The sequence below is a fragment of the Rattus norvegicus genome, chromosome 19 (genome assembly GCF_021556685.1).
Source record: "Rattus norvegicus strain SHRSP/BbbUtx chromosome 19, alternate assembly SHRSP_T2T, whole genome shotgun sequence".
Lineage (NCBI taxonomy): Eukaryota > Metazoa > Chordata > Mammalia > Rodentia > Muridae > Rattus > Rattus norvegicus.
In genome coordinates, this window is record NC_141552.1 from 34,976,000 (window position 1) to 35,001,368 (window position 25,369).

Below are 25,369 nucleotides of genomic sequence, written 5' to 3' on the forward strand. Positions count from 1 at the left end.
AGGCAGGAGTATAAATTCATAGGACAGTGACTTTGAAGACATATAACAATCAGGATTCTTACCAGGAGCTCAGTAAGTACCCAAGAACTACAAGGTTCAAATTGGCTTGACATGGGGATGGAGGAGATAAGAACACATGACGTAAGGAGGGCGGGGATAAGAACAGCAACAAAGGATGGGAAGCTCTGGCCATGATAGTGCGTCCTGTGCCTCCTGTGTAACTCAGCGTCTCCTGTGTAACTCAGCGTCTCCTGTGTAACTCAGCGCCTCCTGTGTAACTCAGCGTCTCCTGTGTAACTCAGAGTCTCCTGTGTAACTCAGCGTCTCCTGTGTAACTCAGTGCCTCCTGTGTAACTCAGAGTCTCCTGTGTAACTCAGCGTCTCCTGTGTAACTCAGCGCCTCCTGTGTAACTCAGCGTCTCCTGTGTAACTCAGAGTCTCCTGTGTAACTCAGCGTCTCCTGTGTAACTCAGCGCCTCCTGTGTAACTCAGCGTCTCCTGTGTAACTCAGCGCCTCCTGTGTAACTCAGCGCCTCCTGTGTAACTCAGAGTCTCCTGTGTAACTCAGTGTCTCCTGTGTAACTCAGTGTCTCCTGTGTAACTCAGTGTCTCCTGTGTAACTCAGTGTCTCCTGTGTAACTCAGAGTCTCCTGTGTAACTCAGAGTCTCCTGTGTAACTCAGAGTCTCCTGTGTAACTCAGTGTCTCCTGTGTAACTCAGAGTCTCCTGTGTAACTCAGTGTCTCCTGTGTAACTCAGAGTCTCCTGTGTAACTCAGAGTCTCCTGTGTAACTCAGTCTCCTGTGTAACTCAGCGCCTCCTGTGTAACTCAGCGTCTCCTGTGTAACTCAGAGTCTCCTGTGTAACTCAGCGCCTCCTGTGTAACTCAGAGTCTCCTGTGTAACTCAGCGTCTCCTGTGTAACTCAGAGTCTCCTGTGTAACTCAGAGTCTCCTGTGTAACTCAGTGTCTCCTGTGTAACTCAGAGTCTCCTGTGTAACTCAGAGTCTCCTGTGTAACTCAGTGTCTCCTGTGTAACTCAGAGTCTCCTGTGTAACTCAGAGTCTCCTGTGTAACTCAGAGTCTCCTGTGTAACTCAGCGTCTCCTGTGTAACTCAGCGTCTCCTGTGTAACTCAGCGTCTCCTGTGTAACTCAGCGCCTCCTGTGTAACTCAGTGTCTCCTGTGTAACTCAGAGTCTCCTGTGTAACTCAGAGTCTCCTGTGTAACTCAGAGTCTCCTGTGTAATTCAGAGTCTCCTGTGTAACTCAGAGTCTCCTGTGTAACTCAGCGCCTCCTGTGTAACTCAGAGTCTCCTGTGTAACTCAGCGCCTCCTGTGTAACTCAGCGTCTCCTGTGTAACTCAGTGTCTCCTGTGTAACTCAGAGTCTCCTGTGTAACTCAGGGCCTCCTGTGTAACTCAGCGCCTCCTGTGTAACTCAGAGTCTCCTGTGTAACTCAGAGTCTCCTGTGTAACTCAGCGTCTCCTGTGTAACTCAGAGTCTCCTGTGTAACTCAGAGTCTCCTGTGTAACTCAGAGTCTCCTGTGTAACTCAGAGTCTCCTGTGTAACTCAGTGTCTCCTGTGTAACTCAGAGTCTCCTGTGTAACTCAGTGCCTCCTGTGTAACTCAGTGCCTCCTGTGTAACTCAGAGTCTCCTGTGTAACTCAGCGTCTCCTGTGTAACTCAGTGCCTCCTGTGTAACTCAGAGTCTCCTGTGTAACTCAGAGTCTCCTGTGTAACTCAGAGTCTCCTGTGTAACTCAGCGTCTCCTGTGTAACTCAGAGTCTCCTGTGTAACTCAGCGTCTCCTGTGTAACTCAGAGTCTCCTGTGTAACTCAGAGTCTCCTGTGTAACTCAGAGTCTCCTGTGTAACTCAGTGTCTCCTGTGTAACTCAGAGTCTCCTGTGTAACTCAGCGCCTCCTGTGTAACTCAGCGTCTCCTGTGTAACTCAGCGTCTCCTGTGTAACTCAGCGTCTCCTGTGTAACTCAGAGTCTCCTGTGTAACTCAGAGTCTCCTGTGTAACTCAGTGTCTCCTGTGTAACTCAGAGTCTCCTGTGTAACTCAGTGTCTCCTGTGTAACTCAGCGTCTCCTGTGTAACTCAGAGTCTCCTGTGTAACTCAGCGCCTCCTGTGTAACTCAGTGCCTCCTGTGTAACTCAGTGTAACACAGAGCCTGGAGCTCATGTCTAGCGCATTGTCTGTTGTTGTGTTCTGTTTTAAGTATCAAAAGTAGTAAGACTGCTCAAGAAAGTCCCTATTGTCTACAGGTTTACAACCTCACGTTTTGGTGGAACAAGTGTGTGAGAGGCAGTAATTGGGAACTACAGATAACGAACACTTCGGCATCATTCTCAGAAGTAGGCAAGCCAGGTGTCTTCTCAGTCACACCCTCTTCAGATGTAGACACTAGCATAAAGGTTCAGTGGCTTATTAGAAGCCCAGAGTGATGTCACTGCTGGAAGACTTTGGCTACTCACTCACTTTATTTCTTCTGGCATTATCTACATAGTATATGTCAAAACAAATTAAGAAAAAGAAACTCTTGGGTCTGACTTAGACCTACTTTCTGAATATAATGAAATAGACCCGGAGGAAAGTTGGCACAGATCACAAAGCAGTGAGAGCCCGGCAAGCATGGAGAGAGCTTCACATTTTGAAAACAGCAGTTACTAGGAAAGGGCTGCTGGAGCGCCTGGCAGACCCACATTGTTTGGATGGTGTGTGAATCAATCGGTAACAGTGAGCCAGGAAAACTGTAGGAGGCTATGGCCTTCCCAACAGGGCCTGCTTTTCTTCAGATACATGACCTAAATGAGATGACAATACTTTATTCTTTTGGGAGGGGAGGGGAGGGAGAGAAGAGTTCAGGCCTTTCTATGTAGCTCTGCCCGTCCTGGAACTCACTCTGTAGACAAGACTGGCCTTGAACCCACAGAGATCCCCTGCCTCTGCCTTCCAGTGCTGGGATTAAGGGCACGTGCCACTATGGTAGCCCCTACTTAATGCAGTGCTTTCCACAGACTTAGATATTCGTTAGCAGCTTTGGGAAAGAACAGTCTCTATCACTCCAGAGTTAAGTCTCAACATCAAAAACTTCAAGGACTATTTTTATTTTAAGTCTCTTAGAGAAGAAAAAGATGAACTAAAAGAAAAAGGGTGTCTGAAAGCAGCAGCTGACTGAAGGGTTTTGTTGTTGTCGTTTTGTTTTCGCTTTCTCTCCTAAGACAGGGTTTCTCTGTATAGCCCAAGCAGTTCTGTGTTACGGTTTACCCTGAAGTTATCTTTATTTTGATGCTAGTTCCACTGCCCCAAGGACAGCTGCCTAGTCACAAACTCAGGAATCAGGTGACTTCACCAGAAACTTCTCCCCATTGAATTTGTAAAGTACAGGTGAGGGGCAGGTACCGGATAGAAGGAGGCCTGTCATTGGAGGAGAAGGAAGGATGGGCGGGAGAGAAGTTTGAAGGAAGAGGAGGAGACTAGAAGAGAGAAAGGAGGAGACAGGAGAGAGGAGAGGGTGAGAAGCCTTGGCAGGACAATATGGCAGGTGATGTTAAGATTCTGCTCTGTGTATTTACAGGTTGTTATTAATGTTCCTAAGGGATGGATGGTACCGGGCTTTGTATGTTTAAGTGGGCAATTATATCTTATCTGTTGGATCTAAGATTATTGTGTTGTGTGTTCTTTTATGTGAGGGTTTGAGTGTAGGAAAGTGTGCGGCTGGGATGTGTTTCCACCAAAATATCTAGCAGATATCTTGGGGCACTGGGGTGTGGACCTAGCAAGGTAAAAGACAACTATACTCTTTTATTTTTATATTTTTACAACAGTTCTGGAACTTGTTCTATAGATCAAGTTAGAACTGGCCTAGGACTTAGAGGTTTGCCTGCCTCTGGCCCCAAGTTCTGGGTTTAAAAGTGTGTGCCACCGTGGGCATAAAAAAGCATGTCTATATTTTTAATGAGCTTGGCTCTTACCTATTATATTAATCCTTTAGTTTGCTATTGTGGTAAAGTAGAGTTCCTGCTCAATGAAGGTCATTTTCACCGGAATGGATCATGAAATCCCTCCTCTTCCAGAGCTGATCTCAGCACAGCAATGCTGTCAGCTGCTAGAGGAGTTCATGCTCTAGCGTGCCTGTCAAGTGTTTCTTCAATGCACAGACCTCAGCAAACTATTGGCATGGAGAAAAAGATCCCATCTTCAGCTGAGGGGTGGGGGGCACACACCTTTAATCCCACCACTTAGGAGGCAGATCTCGGTGAGTTCAGGCCAGCCTGATTATAGACTGAATTCTAGGACAGCCAGGGCCACACAGAGAAACCTATCTCAAAAAACAAAACAAAACAAAACAAAAAAATGCAAAACCATAACAAAAAACCCCCAACAAAACAAAACAAAACCAAAAAAGGTCCATCTGCAAGATGGCTGACCTGGTGATGATGGCCAGCGTGGTGAGCTGGGGGATCTGGATCTGCTGAGGAGTCAGCCCGTGTTGCTCCAGCTGCTTAGGAATCAGGTGCCTGTGGGCAATCTCTATCTTCTCCTCCTGTGTGTACCCTGCAAAGAAGAGGCGTCTCCTGAGTATCCACCAGGCTTCTGCGTGGCCATGTTTTCTTTCTTTTTTAAGATTTATTTACTTTATGTGTATGAATGCTTTGGTGCATGTCTGTTTGTGTACCATGTGCACTCCTGGTGCCCACAGAATCAGAAGAGGATGTAGTATCCCTTGGGACGGGAGTTACAGACAGTTGTGAGCCACTATGTAGGTGACGAGAACAAAACACTGGTCATCGTGAGAGCGGCAAGTGCTCCAAGCTGAACTATCTCTCTAGTCGCTGCCAGTTTTTAATGGATTAAATGTGGATTCACTAGATCTGAGATTTAGAATGAGCGAAGTATTACTTCAACTAACTTTATAATCAGAATAAGGAAATCTAAACTAAATCAGTTTGGAATTACCTTCACATTTTATAAAAAAATATATAACATATTTAAGAGACTATATTATTATTGACTAAGAAGCCCCAGTGAGCACAGATTTAATTTACCTTTAAATTCTGTAAGAAAAAAAAAAGATCTCACCTAATGTACCTTCGCTGTCTAATAGACAATGGCTTCAAATATGGGTTGGTAACTCATCTTTTGCCTAGGAAGAAGAGGCCTGAAAACACCCACAGGCAAGGATGACCCCAGTTGTCGAAGGAAGAGGCAGCCTCACAGAGCTCACCTCCTCAGCCAATACCCTGACCACCAGTGAGCAGCACTGCAGCTCAGGACAGCTGCCTTCAGTTGTAGTTTCTGGACAACTGAATCTCATGGATCACTTCAGACGTGTAAATACACAAAAGCAACATTTTACTTACCACATATTAAAACTAAATAAAAAGGCTTTCAGGTAATTGAGAAATGCAGTTTACACTTATAGAACAGTAAAAATGTTTAGAATGAAACATACATTACCACACTTAAAATCTGAATATATTCAGAGTCTACCCTATTTTTACTAAGTGAATACTCACTGATGTTGGATCTTCTTTAAGACAAAATAATCTTGAGCAATTAAGTCAAGTGAAAAGGTGAGCATAACTTAAAAGGGTATTTTTTTTACACTGTGGTGAGGAGAAGACGTGATGAAAACCTCGACCAACTGTGCAACCATCTGACGTCATCTCTGAGAGGACGAGGCAGCCTGCAGGCACCTTGAGCTCTCAGGTGAGAGTGAGGCCAGCGTCAGCCAGGGAAAGGGAGGGTCAATTATTGTGTAATATTTTTCCAGAAAATAGGCAGAACCTTCAAAGCCCGATAGAGAGGGGAAGTTGTAACTGGGTTTTACACATTGGCTTTGTATTAGTAAGTCTTTTTCATCTGTAACTTTGGGAACTGCTTCAGAGAAGAGCATCTTAGAGTGTCTTTAGAAGAAGACATTCTAAGAGGTTATCACCCCTGAAGGCAGCTTTGCAGCTGAATGTAAACTCAACACTGGCTCTTTCTTGACCTCTCCCAGAACCTACACCAACTCTTACCTGCCATGGTACAAACAAACGAACAAATAGATAGACAGACAAACTCCTGTTGTTTGATATTGACTCTGCAGAAAAGATGGTTTACACCCCTTGTGCAGAATTCAAAGATAAAATAGTGACGAGTGAACTTCTGGACAACTGAAACTCCATACAAAGGAGAGGGCGGGCATACACTCATGAGTGAGGTACCTGGAACCTGAATGATCTCCATCCTGTCCAGCAAAGCAGGTGGGATAGTGGCAGTGGTGTTGGCAGTCGCTATGAAAAGAACTTGGGAAAGGTCAAAGGCCACATTTAGATAGTGATCTGTGAAGTTATGGTTTTGTTCAGGATCCAACACCTAGGAAAGAACAATTTTAAGTATTAACATTTAAACAAACTTAGTTCCAACACCAACCTAAACCCACTCACTGTATTAGCAAGCTGACATTTCTGTTCAACAGTTACCTGATAACATAGGAACAATGAAGAACCTGACCACCCATATTCTAAATCCTTTATAAAAACATATCACACATTCTACTGTCAAAATAACTAGAAGCCCAGGAGGGCGCACCAGCGCAAGGACAGGAACACTCCACCACTGAGCTGTGTCCTCGGATCTCTTTACCACCAGCTCATGTGGACCACAAGCTACCTACCCTGCAGAACCACTTTTACTTTTGGTACCACAGCAGAAATATAAAGGAAAAGGCAGATTATTTTTAAATTCTTAGGTAAATTAATAATTAGTAGATTCCTCTTCAACGTTATCGAAATGCTGGTTATAAATCCTTTACCTGGAAGGGGAATTCCACATAAAACAAACTCACACAAATTGCTACTATATTCTTAATAACACAATGAGAAAATGATTTCTTTCTTTCTTTCCTTTTTTGAGAAACTGACTTCTTAAAACACCAATAAATCTCAAAAAATAGTTAACCTGCTGTAACAGCTAATTTAATAATTAGCCTTCATGATTAGGTTTAATTTTTAATCTTGTGTATGTGTACACAGGCCAGTGAAGCCCAACATCCTTATGGAGGCTGGACAACAGCTGGGCACTCATCCTCTTGTCACATGGGTGCAGATGGCAGCAGGTGTCTATCAGCTGAGTCAGTTCCCTGGCCCTCTTAGAAATTCGTTTGCTAAAGTGAGAAGTTTATATTAAGGAGATAATCTCCAGGCTATTGCTCATGTACTTCAGGCTACAGCACTCATGTTCTCAAATCCTCGCACCTGGCCTAAACCTTCACCATACATTCACCCACAACTCTCTGGGGGATGCGTACTCAAAATGGAAACTGCATGACTTAAATATTCATAACTGGCTAGCTGTGGTGGTGCACATCTCTAATCTCAGCATTCAGGAGGCAGAGACAGACAAATCTCTGAGTTTGAAGCCAGCCTGATCTACAGGTGAGTTCTCAGACAGCCAGGGCTATGCAGAGAAACCTTGTCACAAAGAAGTCAAAAAACAAAAATACAAAACAAAACCCCAAATACTAGTTTTAGTTTCTTAAAATATCGATCATAAGTTCACCATAAAATAGCCCTTTCTTGCTTCTGATTCCCCCTTTAAAGTATTACTTATAAAAACAAAACCACAGGGCTGGAGAGATGGCTCAGCGGTTAAGAGAACTGATTGCTCTTCCAGAGGTCCTGAGTTCAATGCCCAGCAACCACATGGTGGCTCACAACCATCTGTAATGGGATCCAATGCCCTCTGCTGGTGTCTGAAGAGAATGACAGTGTACTCATACAAAATAAGTAAATCTTAAAAATCAAAAACACAGCCACCAGTTAATTTTAAGTCAAAGCCCTCTTTTTACAATCTTGAATTTTAGAAACTCATTTTTCTCTCCAGAACACATTTCTCAGAAGTTCCTAATTTCACATTTTATAAGACAATGTTTAATACTGTAAAATCAATAAAGTACTTTCCTTCTTTTATAGTTAATGCAAACTTTATTTATAAAAGACTCTTAAATTACTTGTCTCGTGCCATGCATTCACACAGAATACAGTGTCCCTTCAGGGCTACAGAAGAAGAGCTCACAACTCAAAAGGAACTATTAAAAGAGTTCCTAGTGGCTGAAAGCTAGGAAAAAATTAGGACAATTTTACAAATGAGCCATTAAACAAAACAAAAAAGATATGGAAAAATACGGCACACTTCACAAATGTGCACGTCACCCTTGAGCAGGGGGCATGCTAATCTTGTCTGTACTGCTCCCCTTTTAGTACACGTGCTGCAGAAGCGAGCACAATTGCGTACTTTCAACTCCACAAAGAAAGTCTAAGAATGAAATGTTCTTTGTTAAGAATAACCCCACCATCAGACTGTTCAGATCAAGTAATGTTTTCTCCTTAAAATTTAGACACTGGGTGTGATGGTTAATATTGGTGTCAACCTGACTGGATCTGAAATCAACTAAAGGAAGGCACTGGACACTCCTGTGAGGAATTTTCTTGATCACACTAATGGGGGCGGCACATACTCTGATTATTTGGACACAGAACTTTTAAAAGAGGCAATCAAGGTTACAAGAGGTTAGGAATGAGGTCCTACTAATGCAATCTAACTGGTATCCTTTTAAGAACAGGGTGTCCCTAGCTAGCTATATACACAGTGACAGACCTTCAAGAGCCACAGAGGCCCTAGAAGGAAATTTGCCAACATTCGATTTTAGAATTCCAGCCTTCAAAGTTGTCAAGTTTTTAGAAGTCACCTACACTAGTATTTTGTTGTGGTGGCCTTAACTGATGACTCATTCTTGTTTTGCATACAAGTAAACATGTTTATGTATGTGTACATATATGTGAGGACATAATTTTACCATGTATTTATAAAGAACACACAGAAGCTATGGCACAGATGACAGACATCAAATATGAGGGGACTCAAAACACAATTCATAGACAAATCTTGGAAAAAGGGTAGTTTGAAGATACATGCTATCTAAAGAAGAGATAAGCCACAATAAAAGTGTCAAAAGCACGCACTGAAATCATTGGGCTGATTCCAGTGGGATGAAGCAGAGCCAGGAACTCCAAAAGCTGCTTCTCCATAGAGGCAACAAGCCAGCCTGCTGACAAGAGGCCAACTTGACCTCCTCCATGTCCATTCCAATTCAGAACACGCTGAGTGCTGTATATTCCTGCGTATTCCAGTAAAACACTGGATCTCTGCAAATGCTTCAAGTGCTGTGGTATTTATTGTTTTAACCTTATTTCCCTTTCCCAAATTGACAGAAGCCCAGGAAACTGCCAGCTTTGTAACTAGGAAAAATCTGAGTGCCTGTAGCCTAGCAACCTCCATAGGGCAGAGCAGAATTAGAGCTTTCTAGCCTCACCCCCGGAGAATTGCTGGTATTTAGCCCACATGGCATGTTTCTGGAACTGCTCTCTGACCTAAGAGAATACTTGTACAATCAGTTCTACTCTAGCAATCAATGGCAACTGTTTAATGCTGCAGCTGCTTGATACAGTAATACCAGCTGGGACTAACAAGGCCACCAAAAAACCCTACAAGAGGGTCAGGGATGTAGTCAGTGGCAGAAATCTGTACAGCACTTTCGAGGTTCTGAATTCTATCCTGGCATCACACACACAAAACAAAATGAACATTAAAAGAAAAAAATTGGGGAATAAGATGCTTGACGGTTGCTGTGTTTTCAAAGCTCTGGTGTATTTACTACTGAGAATCTACAAAGTCATAAGATTGTGCCATAAATGATCAGGCAAGGCGCTGTGACCCAGATAGGACTCCCCTTCTGTCTCGTGGGGCCCTCCTTGCCCACCATTTGTTAGCCAAATCTGAACTACTTTTCTACTGTGGTGGTATAGAAACTTTGATCCTTCCCTTGAGGGCAGACTAGGAGATACCCCTAGTATGTTTTTTTCCCTAAAGATACCACTGGGAGAACACAAGGTCAGGTCCCAGGCATAAAGTGGCTAGAGGTCTAACAAGAGCCATAGGGTGTTTGCCAGTAGCAAGATTCCTTTGAGGAAGCCAGTGGAGGATCAGTGAGCTCAGTGACAGGCCACTCCTCCAGTACAGAAGTATCCTGTGGACAGCATCATGCACACACCTGCATCTAGCTTCCTGTAGCTTTGTTAGGATCCGTAAGTTAGCTAGAGGATCTCAAAATACTACTTTTCCAAAATTTAAATATTTGTAAAAGTGGACTCTAATAAGCACCAAATTTAAGAAACAGTATAGGCAATATTCTAGGATAACAAACACTGGTATCTTAGTAAGGTACGGGTTCAGAGCAGTGTTGTGAACAGTCTACTATCCTCTAGTAGAACGCACTCACTTTGCTGTCTTCTTCTCATTTACTCATGTCAGATGATTTCCTAATTTTCTTCTATCTTCTGTGGCCCGCTGACTACCCATGAGTGTGTGAATTTCCATGTGTTTGTGACTTCCTCCAATGTCCACACTGACGTCTAGTTGCTGTGATGTTATAGGAGAACACAGTGTGCGTTTATCCTTTCTACTTTACTGTAGCTTGATTCACAGTGCAGCATCTGTCCTGTCCAGGAGAGTGTTCCATGTGTGCTCAAGAAGAAATGTAGATGGACACTGCTTTCGGGGCTGGGTTTTCTCTTCCTCCCAGTGTCTAATTAGTTTCCAGCACAACTGAAGAGAGTGGTGAAGCCATCAGCCAGTGTGGTTTAACTGTCTACAGCTCCCTGTCTGTTTCCGTATCTGAGGACTTCAATCCTAGCACTCAGGAGGCTGAGGCAAGAGGATCGCTGTGAGTTTGCAGCCAGTCCAGTCTACACAGAAAAACCCTGTCTCAAAATTTAAGAGAGAGATGAGACAAGACACTGGGCCCAGCCGAGAAGAGTGTGTTCTGTTCTTCCACGGCTCTGGAAAATGTACACACATAGATGGTGAATCAGTCCCACCCTAGACCTCCTGCTTTTTCCTAGTGCTGGCCTTCAAGGTCAAGCGATCCCAAGTGCCTTTTCCTGGTCCTCAGCCCCCACCCAGCTCTGACTTTCTCTAACTTTGTTTCTTTCCTTATTATCCATATTGTGCACAGCTGCCACGTGATGTGTACAACTCTACCACAGCCCTTAGTCGTTTTCTTAGCAGTTCTTTTTTACATTTTAATTTAACCCGCCCACTACTGGAATTTAGCGGTTACTGAATTTCCATTAAAAGACCTCACTGGGGGCTGGAAAGATGGCTCAGTGGTTAAGAACTGCAGTGCTGGTCAGGCAACGGACTGCAGTTTGATTCTTAGTATCCATGTCAAACAGTTCATAATTGCCTGTAACTCCAGCTCTGTGGGAAGCAATGCCCTCTTCTAGCCTCCAAGGGGCCCCCACACGTGTGAGCATGCCCACATACACGTAAACAAAACCTCTTAAGGAGATTAAGGAATCTCCAACATGGAGATTCCTCAACCTCATGGCCTTGCTAAAGGCCCTGCTGTGAGCGTCGTCAACACATTCCAGCTCTGGGTTCACAGCTTAAAAATCAGCACTTTCCTTCTTTGCTATTAAATACAAATACACAACAGAAAATGGGCAAGAAGTCCCATGAAAGACTCGAATACAAGATACAGACAACAAGTGGTTTAAAGAGAAGGGAAATTATTTTTTTTAAGAAAAAGTATCAATACCCTTTTTACACTACCTCTATGTATCAAAAGCAGGATGCTAGGAAAGAATATGTAGAGACGTTATGAAATGACTAACATGAAATTTTCTTTTTTAAAAGATAAAGCAGAAGAGGTTCTTGCAGGAAGCAGAACAGAAAAATAAAGGACTGAAGTACAGGAACACCTGAAGTACAGGAACACCTGAAGTACAGGAACACCTGAAGTACAGGAACACCTGAAGTACAGGAACACCTGAAGTACAGGAACGGGAAGACATGACACTAATGCTCACCATGGCGGGGGCGGGGACGGCTCAGTGCTTAGGGCACTTGCTGCCCTTGCAGACGACCCCGATCCCTCCCAGCGGCCACTCAGTGGCTCACAACCATCTAACGCAAGTCACGGGCATCCAGTGCCCTCTTCTGGACACCAGACACAAACACAGTATATGTATAAATATGTGCCACAAAATTTCATATATACAAAATAGAAATAAAATGTTGAATTCTAACAAAGAGGAGCAAAAAATGACTACCAAAAACATTTCTAAAAATCTTTCACAATGAAAAAAAGAGAAAATCTTGAAGATTCTTTAAAGAATCAGTAAAAATGTCTGAGAAGAGACCCACAACAAGTAGGTTATTATATGTAAACATAAGTATACATTACATAAAATATATATTATATTGTATAAAGCTGAAAACTGAGATCAGGAGATGACTCTAAGTTTTTGTAGAGGGCAAAAACATGCTTGTGCATGCAGATAAGCACTGGAGAGGCCAGGAAGTTAAACTTGCAGGCATCCTTCAAAAAAAGACACGTTTAACCTGACTCCCACCTGGAATGGTGGGAGTGGATGAAGTTCTACAACCTGGTGATCCTTTGTTGTCTGATGGGTCAGGCTCTGCCTGTGTCTCCCAGAATTTATGTCTTACTTATTCCAGACCCCTTTCCTCTACAACCTTGAGTACTTCTAGGCCATAAGACTCATCCTTGTAAGAGAGCCTGTGTGATGTCTAAACCCTGACTCATACAGGGATTATAATTGCCTTAGTGATTCTCCCTAGCCCAGTGATTCTCCCTAGCCCAGTGATTCTCCCTAGACCACTGACTCTCCCTAGACCACTGACTCTCCCTAGACCACTGATTCTCCCTAGACCAGTGGTTCTTAACCTGTGGGTCTCATCAAGCCCTTTAAGGGCTGAATAATCCTTTCACAGGGGTTGCTGAAGAGCATTGGAAAACATAGACATTTACATTAGGATTCATAACTAGCAAAATTACAGTTATGAAGTAGCAATGAAAATAATTTTATGGTTGGGAGTACCATAACACGAAGAACTGTAAAAGGGTCAGCATTAGGAGAGTTGAAAAGCAATGCTCTAGATCCGTATCTTTTTTTTTTTTTGGTTCTTTTTTTCGGAGCTGGGGACCGAACCCAGGGCCTTGCGCTTCCTAGGTAAGCGCTCTACCACTGAGCTAAATCCCCAGCCCCTCTAGATCCGTATCTTAAGCATTGTTTCTAAGTCAACAAGAACTCCTCTTATAGATGAAGCCATTTGTACTGGGTAAAGAGAATCAAGGTAAACATATCTTAAGCCTTGTTTTATTCACCAGGCTCAGTTAATTGCTATCTGAAAAATTTTCAGCAAAATTGTGCTATGTTTAAATATGGCAAAAATGTATGAGCTGAGGTGAGACTCTCAAAGTCTTAACCCAGCACCAGTAATTTAAATTGGGCTGATCCCAACTTCACTCCTACATCACCCTGATTGTTTTCCCTGCCATTTGTAAAGTCTCTTAGGGACCATCACTGAAGTTTTCAGAGTAAAGCAGGACATAAACATAGTGACTTACCAAGGGCAACACTAGAAACCAGGAAGTCACTGGGGCAAAGGAAAACCCTACAGAGAAATTATTTCCAACAAGAACTCCACGCCCAGTTAGATTATCAACGAAGCCTGAGACAACATGAAGATGCTTTAAATGTGCATTTATAAAATACCACCAAGATAAGCTTTCTCTAGACATTCCTTTTGAATTAATAGCACAGAGTGAGGTAAACCAGATCACAGAATAGGGAAGCAGGGAAGTCAACATGGTGAGAGGTGAAGAACAACACGGGGAAGCTTCAGGTACCACAATAGAAAACTGGTTCCAACCTGAAAACTCACAATGATAAAACCTACATCACTTGAGTGCCTGCTGGTCCTGAGAACAGAAGACAAACGGTGAAGTACACAGAAGAGAGACATTCGTTTTTAAAAGCAGGCATAAGAAAACAAAAAGAACAGGACCTCCTGCCCGGCTCAGCTCTGAAAAGGGACCATATAATCTATAATTGTTTTAAATCTATTTTTTAAAAGATTTATTTACTTATTTATATTATATATAAGTACACTGTAGCTGTCTTCAGACACACCAGAAGAGGGCATCAGATCTCATTACAGATGGCTGTGAGCCACCATGTGGTTGCTGGGATTTGAACTCAGGACCTCTGGAAGAGCAGTCAGTGCTCTTAGCCTCTGAGCCATCTCTCCAGCCCTAATCTGTAAATGTTAACAACCAATAATAAGGTAACTAAAAAAAGAGGTAACAATTTATAAAGGAAGACATGGAATCAAAAAAGTGAAGGAGAAAGCCTCAGTTTCCTTTAGCAGAGTTTGTACAGATACAGCAGTTCTGTTCTGCAGCCTTGAACTCCCTCTTCTGCTCCTTCCCAGCCACTGCTTCACCTTTTCTCATCAGGATCTTGCTATGTAGCCCAGTCTGGCACTGAATTCAGTCTCCTGACTAGCAAGAACTCCAGGCATGTGCCACTGTGCCTGGCTAAGTCAAGCTGTTTAGAAAATGGAGCAAATTAACAAAGCCTTCTGGAGGCTAAAGCACAGGAGCGGGCCGGGCCCTGGGACTTTATACTTTCTTTCTGCAGCAGACTTCACTACTACTGTGTGAAGAACAAGCCATGTCTAAAATTTTATTTTACTTCATAAAAATTAAAAAGACATCACAAAGAGGAAGACGTCTGTGATTTTTATGTAGATGTAACTAGCTCCAGACTTCAGTCTGTGCTCTACTGATTTCAATCTGTACATGACTTAGATATGGCCTATGCTCACTCATACTCACGTATGATTTCATGGGCGTTTTCTAGGCCTTACCTCGAGCAGTGCAGCTGCAGGATCCCCCTGCAGGCTCTTCCCTAGCTTGTCAACCTCATCCAAAAGGAACACTGGGTTGTTAACCCCCACAGTCTTCAAGCCATTGATGATGCGGCCGGGCATGCTGCCCACATAGGTGCGCCTGCAGAGAGCAAAGTAACAGCTGTGAGGACCAAGAGCAGACAGGACCGAGAGGAAGTCCTTAGCCCTTACCAGCACAGGAAGGCAGCTCTGTGCATGTATGTAAAGCAGAACATATGTCAACAAGGTGTTGGGTTCGGCCTGCAGAGATGGCTCAGCGGTTAAAAGAACTGCTCTTCCAGAGGTCCTGAGTTCAATTTTCCCAGCAACCACATGGTGGCTCACAGCCATCTGTAATGGGATCTGATGCCCTCTTCTGGTGTGTCTGAGGACAGCTACAGTGTGCTCACATACATAAAATAAATAAATCTTTTTTAAAAAAGGTGTTAGGCTTATTCTAATTTTCTACTTGATTCTAAGTAACTGCAAGTTGCCCACGACATTGGAAGAATTGCAAGTCACACAGTTCTGGTCGAGGGAGAAAGATACAAATCTCCTGTTTTTAAAAGCAATGATATGATATTAACTACAGTAAGTAGACCTGAGGTACACGGTACTTATTTTTTTTTTTTTTTAAAGATTTATTTATTTATTATATATAAGTACACTGTAGCTGTCTTCAGATACACCAGAAGAGGGCATCAGAACTCTTTACAGATGGTTGTGAGCCACCATGTGGTTGCTGGGAATTGAACTCGTGACCTCTGGAAGAGCAGTCGGGTGCTCTTAACCGCTGAGCCATCTCTCCAGCCCGTACACGGTACTTATACCAAGACTCCATTACCCTGGTCTGCTCCTGCCCCACATGGACTAAATGGTGTAACTCAGTCCAGGCCTGTATTACTGGGGGCAAAAGCCAGAGGCTGTGTTGTCAAGTTTGAGTCAGAATCCTTATGTAATTACAGCAGATGTAAGCATGTTTACACCACTGAAAGAGGCGCCTCTCCCTCACGGAGCTGGCAAGCCTTCCTCAGCTCTCTACTGGTTTCTTTTGTAGCCTTGCCTCACCAGGCCGAGAGCAGATGTTGGTTCTGAGAGGTTTCAAGGGGTGTCTGCATGCAAGGGAATGATCAGCAGTGAGTGGAGCAGCAGCAGTTACATCATGACTCACCCAACCACAGAGCTGATTTACAGAGCAAGCCTCAACTGCGCCACGTGACTGCACAAAGTAGGGCAGAACAGAGTGACCTTTGAAAAAGCAAGAAAGCCTAAAAAAGTGTCACCGAAATGGCTTTTATCTAGGCAAGATGAACAGCGCTGGAGCTAGATAGGACAGTGTCTGTTGACAATCAATGAGCACATTCAAGGCTTCGGAAAGGGCATCTGGGATGTAGGGCACTAGCCGAGCAAAGCACAAGGCCCTGGGTATGACACCCACCCCAGCACCACCTAAGCTAAGCAGGAGGATCAGAAGTTCAAGGTTATCCTTGGTTCTACAGCAAGTAAGGCTGGCCTGGGATAAACTAGACCTTGTCTTAAATGATAATAATGTTAATAATATGATGACGACCATCATCTGACAATGATGTCTACTTTTGTAAATGCTGTTTACTTTTGTAAAAGCCAGAGGTGATGAATGACTCCAAGGACACAGACTGTGGCAGCATGTACAGGGCCTACACAGGCCAGCTGAGAGGGGAAGTAGGCACCCCTCTAGGCTCCCACCCCTGATCAAGAAGATATATGCAGTTGACACCTGCTGGCAAAGGAGAAAAGTTTTCTCCCTCAGTATATTAAGCAGGCTCCATCCACCCCCAGGAATAGTTGGCCAACATAAGACAAACTCAGTAGTACTTCTGGAGGCCTTTGGTCACATCACGCTTTGGTTTTGTTTGTTTTGGTCTTAGTCTTATTGGTTTTTTGCTTGTTTATGTTGATTTTCATTTTTGTGGTCTGCTGGGGTTTTTGTTTTGTTTTTGTTTTTATTATTGTTCTGTGGGGTGGGGGGGTCATAAAGTTGAGTAGGTACAGAGTGAAAATTTGGGAGGAATTTAAGTAAAAACACAAAATATGGGTTGAGGATTTAGCTCAGTGGTAGAGCGCTTGCCTAGCAAGCCCAAGGCCCTGGGTTCAGTCCCCAGCTCCGAAAAAAAGAAAAGAAAAACACACCACACACACACACACACACACACACACACACACACACACACACACACACACACACACACACACATATTGTGTAAAATTTTAAATTTTTTAAAAATATTAATAAAAACAAACAATGAGAATGGAATATGGAAAGGATAAGAGAAATCACTAAACTTTTTCAAATTCTTTCTCTAGTGAACATAGGCTCGCCACTAATTACTAAGTGTGGTAGCAAACAAAGTTGTTTACATTTCAAATTCTCTAAGGGTCATTTCGGGTTTTTTTCCCCACTGACTTATTTATTCACTCTACCTCCTGGATGCAGCCTCTCCATTCTACCAGGATCCTCCGCCCATGCCCCCTCCCCTTCTCTGAGAAGTGGGGAAGTAAGGACCATTTCTTGCTTTTCTGTTTTTGATATGATTTCAAAAATCATAAGTACCTACTTATGATTCTATACCTCAAGTCAGAGGAGAAAATGCTATTCCAGAACCCTTTCTAGGGCAGTGCAAGCCAACAAATTCTTGGGACTTCTCTCTCTGCCCCCAAGCCCACAGAAAAGGTCCAAACCCCTCTGTCCACAGTTAAGATTAATCACAGTCTCTCTGTCAGTGCTTCCCTGACAGCAGCCAACCCTCTCTTGCTTCATTCATAATCAAGGTACAGGTTTTGTACCTGTAGGGGTTTTCTTTCTTTAGTGTTTGTTTTTGAGAGGGTTTCTCTGTGTAGCCCTGGCTGTTTTAGAACTCCGTAGTTCAAACTCAGAGATCTGCCTGCCTCTGATTCCCAAGTGCTGGGATTAAAGACATGTGCCATGATGTTTGGCTTTCTTTACTGCTCTTAACATCATGTTCTGCTGTTATGGTACAGACATTATTTGAGTGTCCTTGAAGGACCCATGTGGTAAAGCTTAGGTCCCCAGGTGGCCATATCAGGACTCAGTCAAAATTTTAAGAACTAGGGTCTACCGGGAGGGCATGATATTTCTAATAAAGAAATTAAAATATGTCTAACAAATTCTGAGTTAATTTTTAGAAGAGGGCTATTATAAAGGAATACAAGTGGGCTTTACCTCCTTGTGTCAGGCTCCATTATTAGCTCCTAGGATGTGACGCAGCCTAGGACAGTCCTTGAAAGAGCTTATCCAGTGCTCTCAATTGGGGCTCTCAATTTTAAAAATTGTGAGCTAAATAAATTTCTTCTCTTGGCTGGCTACTTGTCTCAAGTATTACATTACAGTGTAAAAAGCTAATTAATAAGTAAACTTCTCTCACTTTCCTTGCCTATGTATTTATTAAAAATTCTCTGAAAGTAAAGACTAATCTTCCTGTCTTATTTTGTTTTTGAGACAGGGCTTCACACTGTACCCCGGGCTGGCCTGGAATTTACCTGGGGTACCTCAAATTTGTGGTCATTATTCTGCCTTTTCGTCCTGAGTTCCAGGCGTGAGCAACCTCCATGCTGAATTCCCGCAGTCCTCAGAAACCTCTCTGAACTCCTCTCACACCGTCACTTCCAACAACACAGTGCCTTACAACCTGTCTGCTCCTCAATGTACTCGCTCCTCACGTACTCCCTAGTTCGTCATGGATGTCCCCCTCTGAGCAGTGGGCAGCCGATAACAGAAGCTGGGTCCTACCGCACAGCACAGGTTACACAGCTGTTGGCACTTTCCTCCCTCAGGGCCTCCAAACTGACCTAAGACTCAGTTTCCTCACCTCTAAACTGGGACAGCAGAGCCAATGTCAGTGCTCTCATGAAGACTGGGAAAGACGCTCTATAAGCCACCTAGCAGGGCCTGACTCAGCAGCTGTGATCAGGAACCAGGACTCGAAGTAGAAACCAGGACAACTGAAATTGGGTCTGACTTTAATTGCTGTTTTATGAAAACAACTCCTACAAATTCTGACTTTCAGACAGAAAAACACACAGAGAGATAAAACTGCCTGAGTGAATTAACAGCTAAGTTTTACTTCATTCCTCCTTTAAGAGGCTCCTCCTCACCAGATCCCTATTTAATACATAGGTGTAACCCAAACCTTTCTTTTTCTCCTCTCACCTCTTCATTTTTCAACTACTAAAGATATAGTCTTAGGTTGTTTTTAAAAACCAATCCTTGACTCACTAGCACCTTCCTTTTCTACAGTCAGGTGCAAATAGCAAATGGTTGGAAGTCCATGTGTACACGGAAAATGGCGACCAAGTGAGAAGGACAACAGAAGTGGCCACTTTCCTTTCATCCTGACTGTAGAGCAGTGGTGCCTACTGAGGAAGAACACAATTTCCCACGACTGCCATGAGAGCATGTGCGCAGTTCTCAAACGCCAAGACCTGGCTGTTTCCTATGCCTTCCACTGTTACACAGAACCTCAGGGGACACCAGAGATGTCCCACACTCTGTCCTCCCTGTCTCCATTTCTCAGCACACTCGCCCCACTGTGCATGATGCTCCAACAGGTTTTCAAAGAAAAACAATCACTGATTGTGGTAATTTAGAAGAGGGGGACTGTAAACCCCAACAGCACAAGGGTGGATTGCTGTAGTGTTTGAAAAACTATGGAAACCACATGTTTAGAGCATAGTTAAATACTAACTGTAAAGTGTATTTAAAGTCCAACTAAATTCACAAACAAGCCTAGGATCTTGGAGGAGAGGGTGGCAATCGCTGTCTCCATTGCTAACCAACTCATAGCTACACATATCTTAGGCAGTGGGGATCATAGGTTTTAATGCACAAAGTATATTCACTTGAGAATCAGTGACAAATTTATTTACATATAAAAATTTAGAAGAGGGGCTGGGGATTTAGCTCAGTGGTAGAGCGCTTACCTAGGAAGCGCAAGGCCCTGGGTTCGGTCCCCAGCTCCGAAAAAAAGAACCAAAAAAAAAAAAAAATTTAGAAGAGACATGTGTTTAAATTCAATAATGTCGGTAAGGAATGATGAGACCTGAATGGCTGCAATCCCAGCCCTTGGGAGGTAGAGGCAGAACATCTTTAGTTAGGAGTTTACTACACAGTAAGTCTAAGGCTATGCTGGATTACATCTCAGAACATGCACACGCATGCGCTCAAACACACGCTCAAACACAATCAGGGATAAGACCCATGACAGTATATATCCACTACTTGCAAAAAATATTTTTTCATAATTCTTCTACATAAATAGAAACACCAAGAATAGGAATAAATAGCTTTGAATATAATTTAAAATCAGATGAAAGATCTACAAAATGTTATATTGATGCTATAAACCCAGACCTGTTCTCCTGAGAATCAGATTTAAAATAATAACAAAGCTAAGTTTTAAAGAATATGCACCTGCAAAGGAGTGACGAATTTTATGTATGAGTAGAAAAATTAGCAAAAGTGTTTAAATCCAATAATGTCTTTAGACATGCTAAGCCTGGCGTGCCTGTGGGCCAAGCACTGAGCATTACAGAATCACTAGCTCTACGGAAGAAGAAATAGACAAGTTCCCAATCTATCACGTACCCGCAACCTAAACCCCTTTAACATTACTAAACCCTGTTAGGCACACAGAACTGTGCTTCAGTATAAAATAATGGCATACAAATTAGAATGAAATTTAAGGACCCAGTGGGTTAAGAGCACTGAGTATTCTTCCAAAGGAGCTAGGTGGATCCATGTTCAGTTCCCAGCACTCACATGGTAACTCACAACAGTTTGTAACTCCAGTGCAGACATTTTCATACATACAGACAAAACACCAACACACATTAAAAATAAACTAAAAAAGGGAAATAATCCAGAATGACAGAGTACAAATCAAGTCACTTGGCTAGGGTAAGCCTCATGGACTTTGTAGTCAAAATCAGATTTCAGCCCAAATTCTTTGTGGTTGGTCTGCAAATAAGGGTACTAATTTCATCATGAAAGGGGACTACAGCCTCTAGTGGCACTCAGGAGAACAAGACAGTCCAGGCAACAAAACGATCTATAATTGTCAGAAAGTAACTCAAATCAACTCCTCTAGTCTGATGTGTTCCCTCGCTCCTTAGTAGAATCTTCACACGCTTGTTAAATGCATGTTCCTCACTTATGAACAAATAAAGAATAGGTCTTCCTTCCTTTCTTCCTCCCTCCCTCCCGCCCTCCCTTTCTACTGAAAATCAGGGTCTTCTGTGGTACAGGCTGGTCTCCACCTTGGCATATGGCTATGACCAGTCTTATTATGGCCATTCTGCTTCCACTTCCCAACTGGGAGAATTACAGGCATGGGCCACCAGACCCAGAAAATAACTGTTTCTTGGTGAAGAGTTTTCACTTTCCCATCATTACCTGAGGTCAGTGACCCCTGTGAAGAGGCCACTGGGAAAATCAGACATGAAAAATGACCTTACTCTCTCACTAGCAGAGTTTCCGTGGTTCACACTCTCTACGTGCTGGGCTTCCCCACACTTCTCACACACATACTCTAGGTTGTTCTCATAGCTTGCAACTGCCATGGAGCCCTCTGAGCACGTAGACCTAGGCTACCCTAAAGCCTCTTCCAATCAGGTTCGCAGGGAGAACCATGGAACCAAGCAATGGAAAGGAAAACCATGTCTGATTATAATCGTGTAGGTTGATCAAATAAAACATCCTTAGAGTCTAGTTTTTTAAAAAAGAAAATGAGTCAACATGAAAGAGTGAGCTGAGATGGTTATGCTCGCCTTTCTCCTTGGTGTAGCCTGGTTCTCATAAAAGAAAGGCTACGGGCAGAATAAATCTACTCTCAGAGATTACTCGCTCCTCATATCTGTCCACAGCACTGCAATTATCCGTTAAAATGCTAAGAGTTATGATTACTACTTAGACAATGCTATGAAACTAAAGTAAGTAGAAAATCAACATAGTAGCCCATCACAGAGTAAGTTACAATTCTGCAACTGTATTCAAGTAGGACTGAGAAAGCGGAGGCGTACACCAGTTAGTCCACAAACAAATGTCAAAGTGAGATCAAAAGGCAGAATCAGAAGGGAGTCTGAAAGCACTGTACCTGTGCCCTCGAATGTCAGACTGGTCACACACGCCCCCAAGCGCAATCCTGTGGAACTCTCGGCCCAGAGTCTTGGCCACTGACCGCCCCACACTTGTTTTGCCTACTCCAGGAGGGCCAACGAAGCAGAGGATTGGGCCCTTCAGGTTATTTTTCAACTGTCTCACAGCCAAGTACTCCAAAACCCTCCTCTTCAGCTTTTCCATGGCATAGTGGTCATTGTCCAGAAGGATGCGGGCTGCCCGGATGTCCAGGCGGTCTGTCAAAGAATCCAAGAGAAGTTATTTCAGCACCTGGGACTTTTAAGTAATCTTTTTCAAACTTTACAAAAATATTATTTAGAAAAAAATGATAAAAACAGATTTGGATCCCTCTATGTCTTCAAATATATTATGCTAATCAGGGGTTTAGGGTTGTTATTTTTTCTTTTGTCAACTTGGCACAAGCTAGAGTTAGCTAAGAGGGGGAAACCTCAATTGAGAGAACGCTTTCATAAAATCATAGGCCATAGGCATGCCTGTGCTGAATTTTCATGATTGATGTGGGAGAGCCCAATGCATCTGTCCTCAGCTGGTGGTGCAACACCCCTCAGCTATAAGAAAGCGGGCTGAGCAAACTATGAGGAGCAAGTCAGTAGCAGTGCTCCTCCACGGCCTCTGCATCAACTGTTGACTTCCCTGGACCAACGGCTATAGAATAAATAAGCCCTTTCCTCCCCAAGCTGCTTTCAATCATGAGCAATAGAAACACAGCTAAGATTTTGTTTGACTGTTCTATTTAAGATTCAGTGTTTCCAGAGACATCCACCCATTCAAATTCCATGCTCAAATCATGTCCCTTGTAGTGACTTTCTACACATACATTATTTCTCTGGGGGATATAGATATAGTTTCTATATATTTTATTGTGCTTGAATTTTTTTCTTTGAAAAAAAAAGGGGGGTGGGGGTGGGCAAGCAAGATGGCTCAGGGGATAAAAGTGCTTGTGGCACAATCCTGAGAACTCAGAATCACACAAACATTAAAGGAGGGAACTGACCCCACAAAGTCATCCACTAACATCACTCCCCTCCCAGTAATAACAAAAGTGAAAAATTTAAAGAATATTTTTCTTATTTAATAGTAATATTATGTATACCCCACCCCTAAATCTTGACACTAATGAAAAAGAAGAAAGCAGATAGCTGTGACCTCAGGTGATGTGAGTGTGAGATTACACATGTATTTTTCAAAATGAGACTTTATGAGGTCTTCTGTAAAGTACATTTCTTCCCCCATTTAATCTGTTAATCAATTTTCAACAGGAAATATACATTTCGGCAACACTTTGTGGGTACTTTATAGTTTATTATTCAACTATCCACACTCACTTAACCAATTTCCTGTACTGAACTGGACTAAAAACACATTAAAAGGCTCATATGCCATAACCAGGTGGGGTGTTTTACTAATACTACACAGTTAATAACATAACATATGCACATTAATAAAGTAATATATTATATTAAGTGAATGAAAGACAAATCTATTCAATCTTCTCAATAAACACAGAAAAGCACTGGACAAAATTCACTTTCTTTACATGATAAAAATTCAACAAACATTGGGAAGCTAATGACCAAGAAAGGAGGAGGTCAGAACTGACCCACATTAGGTACCCAGAGATGAGCAGCCCACAGCACATGAGAAAGAGTAGAAGCCGAGAGGAGGCTGAAGCTGACTTTTAAAATATGGGAGACAGTAGCCCTCCTACACTATTATAGGAATATAAACTGGTAACTCCAGAATTAAAGTGGTACAGAGGTTTCCCAGCAATTAAAAATAAGCCTACCATATGACTAAGCAGTCCCCATTTCTGGGTTCCTCCCCGCCCCAAATCAGGACCTTGGAGAGTACCCCACTCTAACTCAAGAAGCAATGTGCTACTATTATTCATAATACCCAAAAAGTAGAAGCTGTTCAAATGTCCACTGAGCTGAGATGAAGAAAATGTGCTATATTTGTGTAACTATTATAATTTAGCCTTAAAATACAACAAAAGAAAACAAAAACAAGGAAATTTCATGACTTTCAACAAAGAGTACATTACACTAAGAGAAATGAGCCAGAGCAGACAGGCTGTGCTTTCACGTACTGTGTGGAGTTTCCAACTCTCAGAGCAGATACCTAGGCTGCCAGGGTCTGGGGGAGTAAGGTATGAAGGGTGATGGTAAAATGCTCTCAATGTTCAGTTAAGCAGGCGTGAGTTCTGGAAATCTACCACGTGGTACAGTGTCTCTGAGCTAACCATGATGTTTTGTGTCTTAAATTTTGCTAAGAGGAAGGGTCGGGTAGATCTCTATGAATCTGAGGCTATCCTGGTCTACAGAGTGAATTCCAGGCCAGCCAGAGCTATATACTGAGATCCTATCTCAAAAAGCCCAACCAAACTAACCTGAAATTCATTAAGAAGAGGGCTGGAGAGATGACTCCATAGTTAAGAGCACTGGCTACTTTTCAGATGACCTAGGTTCAAAGCCAGCACCTACAGGGCTTTTCACAACTGTCTGTAATTCTAGTCTAGGGGTATCTGACAAAGCTCTTTTGGCCTCCTTGGGCACTGGACACATGTGATGCACAGACATATATGGAGGTAAACATCTAGACACATAAAATACTTTTAAAATGTTGCTAAAAGCATTTGTTGCATGTTTTTACCTCTCCCTCTCCAACTGTGTCTCTGTCATACACATGAATTAGAAGAATACAATGACTGGAAGTTGACCTAGGGAATATTGGGTATATTTATGATACTGATGCTGCTGCTGATTTCATGAATGGTATTCTGAATTTCATAAAACATAATCATATGTGCAACTGCCACTACATCTCAGTAAGTGGTTTAAAAATAAAAGTAAAATGACTTATTGTCGTTTGGTTTTGAGACAGTTTCCTGATGTAGGGTGTAGGAATGCAGGCATGTGCCACCATGAACCGATGGAATGTGCAGAAAGAAATCTGCATGAGCTTCCCGAGGGACTGTGACTGAGAAGCAGATCGCACGTGAGCTCACCAGTTGTACTTTTGTTCCAAGGAAGCTCCACCATAAGTTCCAAATAATTTCTAGTCAGAGCATATTCAGGCATTGACTGAGGCATTTTTTTGAGTCTGTGGGGAAAAAATATGTAGCCAATAGGTTCAATAGCACAGTAGTTCACAATAACCGAAAAGCCAAGCACGTCTCCTTACCATGCATACTTGTCAAACCTGAACAAAGGTTTTAAAGAGCTAGCTCATGAACTGTTTTTTCTTTTATATACAGAAAATTGGGGCCATGGCAAACTCCGAGGTTACAATTCAACTCTGAATGTACAATTCAACCACTTAGTTTACTTTACTTGTTTAAGGAAAAATTGAATGTCCCGGTCCC

The 25,369-nt window shown here is 42.8% G+C and overlaps 1 protein-coding gene and 1 non-coding gene across 2 annotated transcripts in view; both read right to left on the reverse strand.

The window, feature by feature from the left end:
- The window catches only part of Lonp2 (lon peptidase 2, peroxisomal), a 90,647-nt gene that overhangs the window by 49,451 nt on the left and 15,827 nt on the right, over positions 1–25,369 (reverse strand). Inside the window, 5 exon segments of the mRNA NM_001399196.1 lie at positions 4,436–4,562; positions 6,218–6,368; positions 14,793–14,934; positions 21,962–22,220; positions 25,013–25,107. Of these exon segments, the coding sequence (NP_001386125.1) occupies positions 4,436–4,562; positions 6,218–6,368; positions 14,793–14,934; positions 21,962–22,220; positions 25,013–25,107 (774 nt within the window).
- On the reverse strand, positions 8,172–8,278 carry LOC120098751 (U6 spliceosomal RNA). The gene has a single exon (XR_015644502.1). It is a non-coding gene; the product is annotated as a U6 spliceosomal RNA (small nuclear RNA).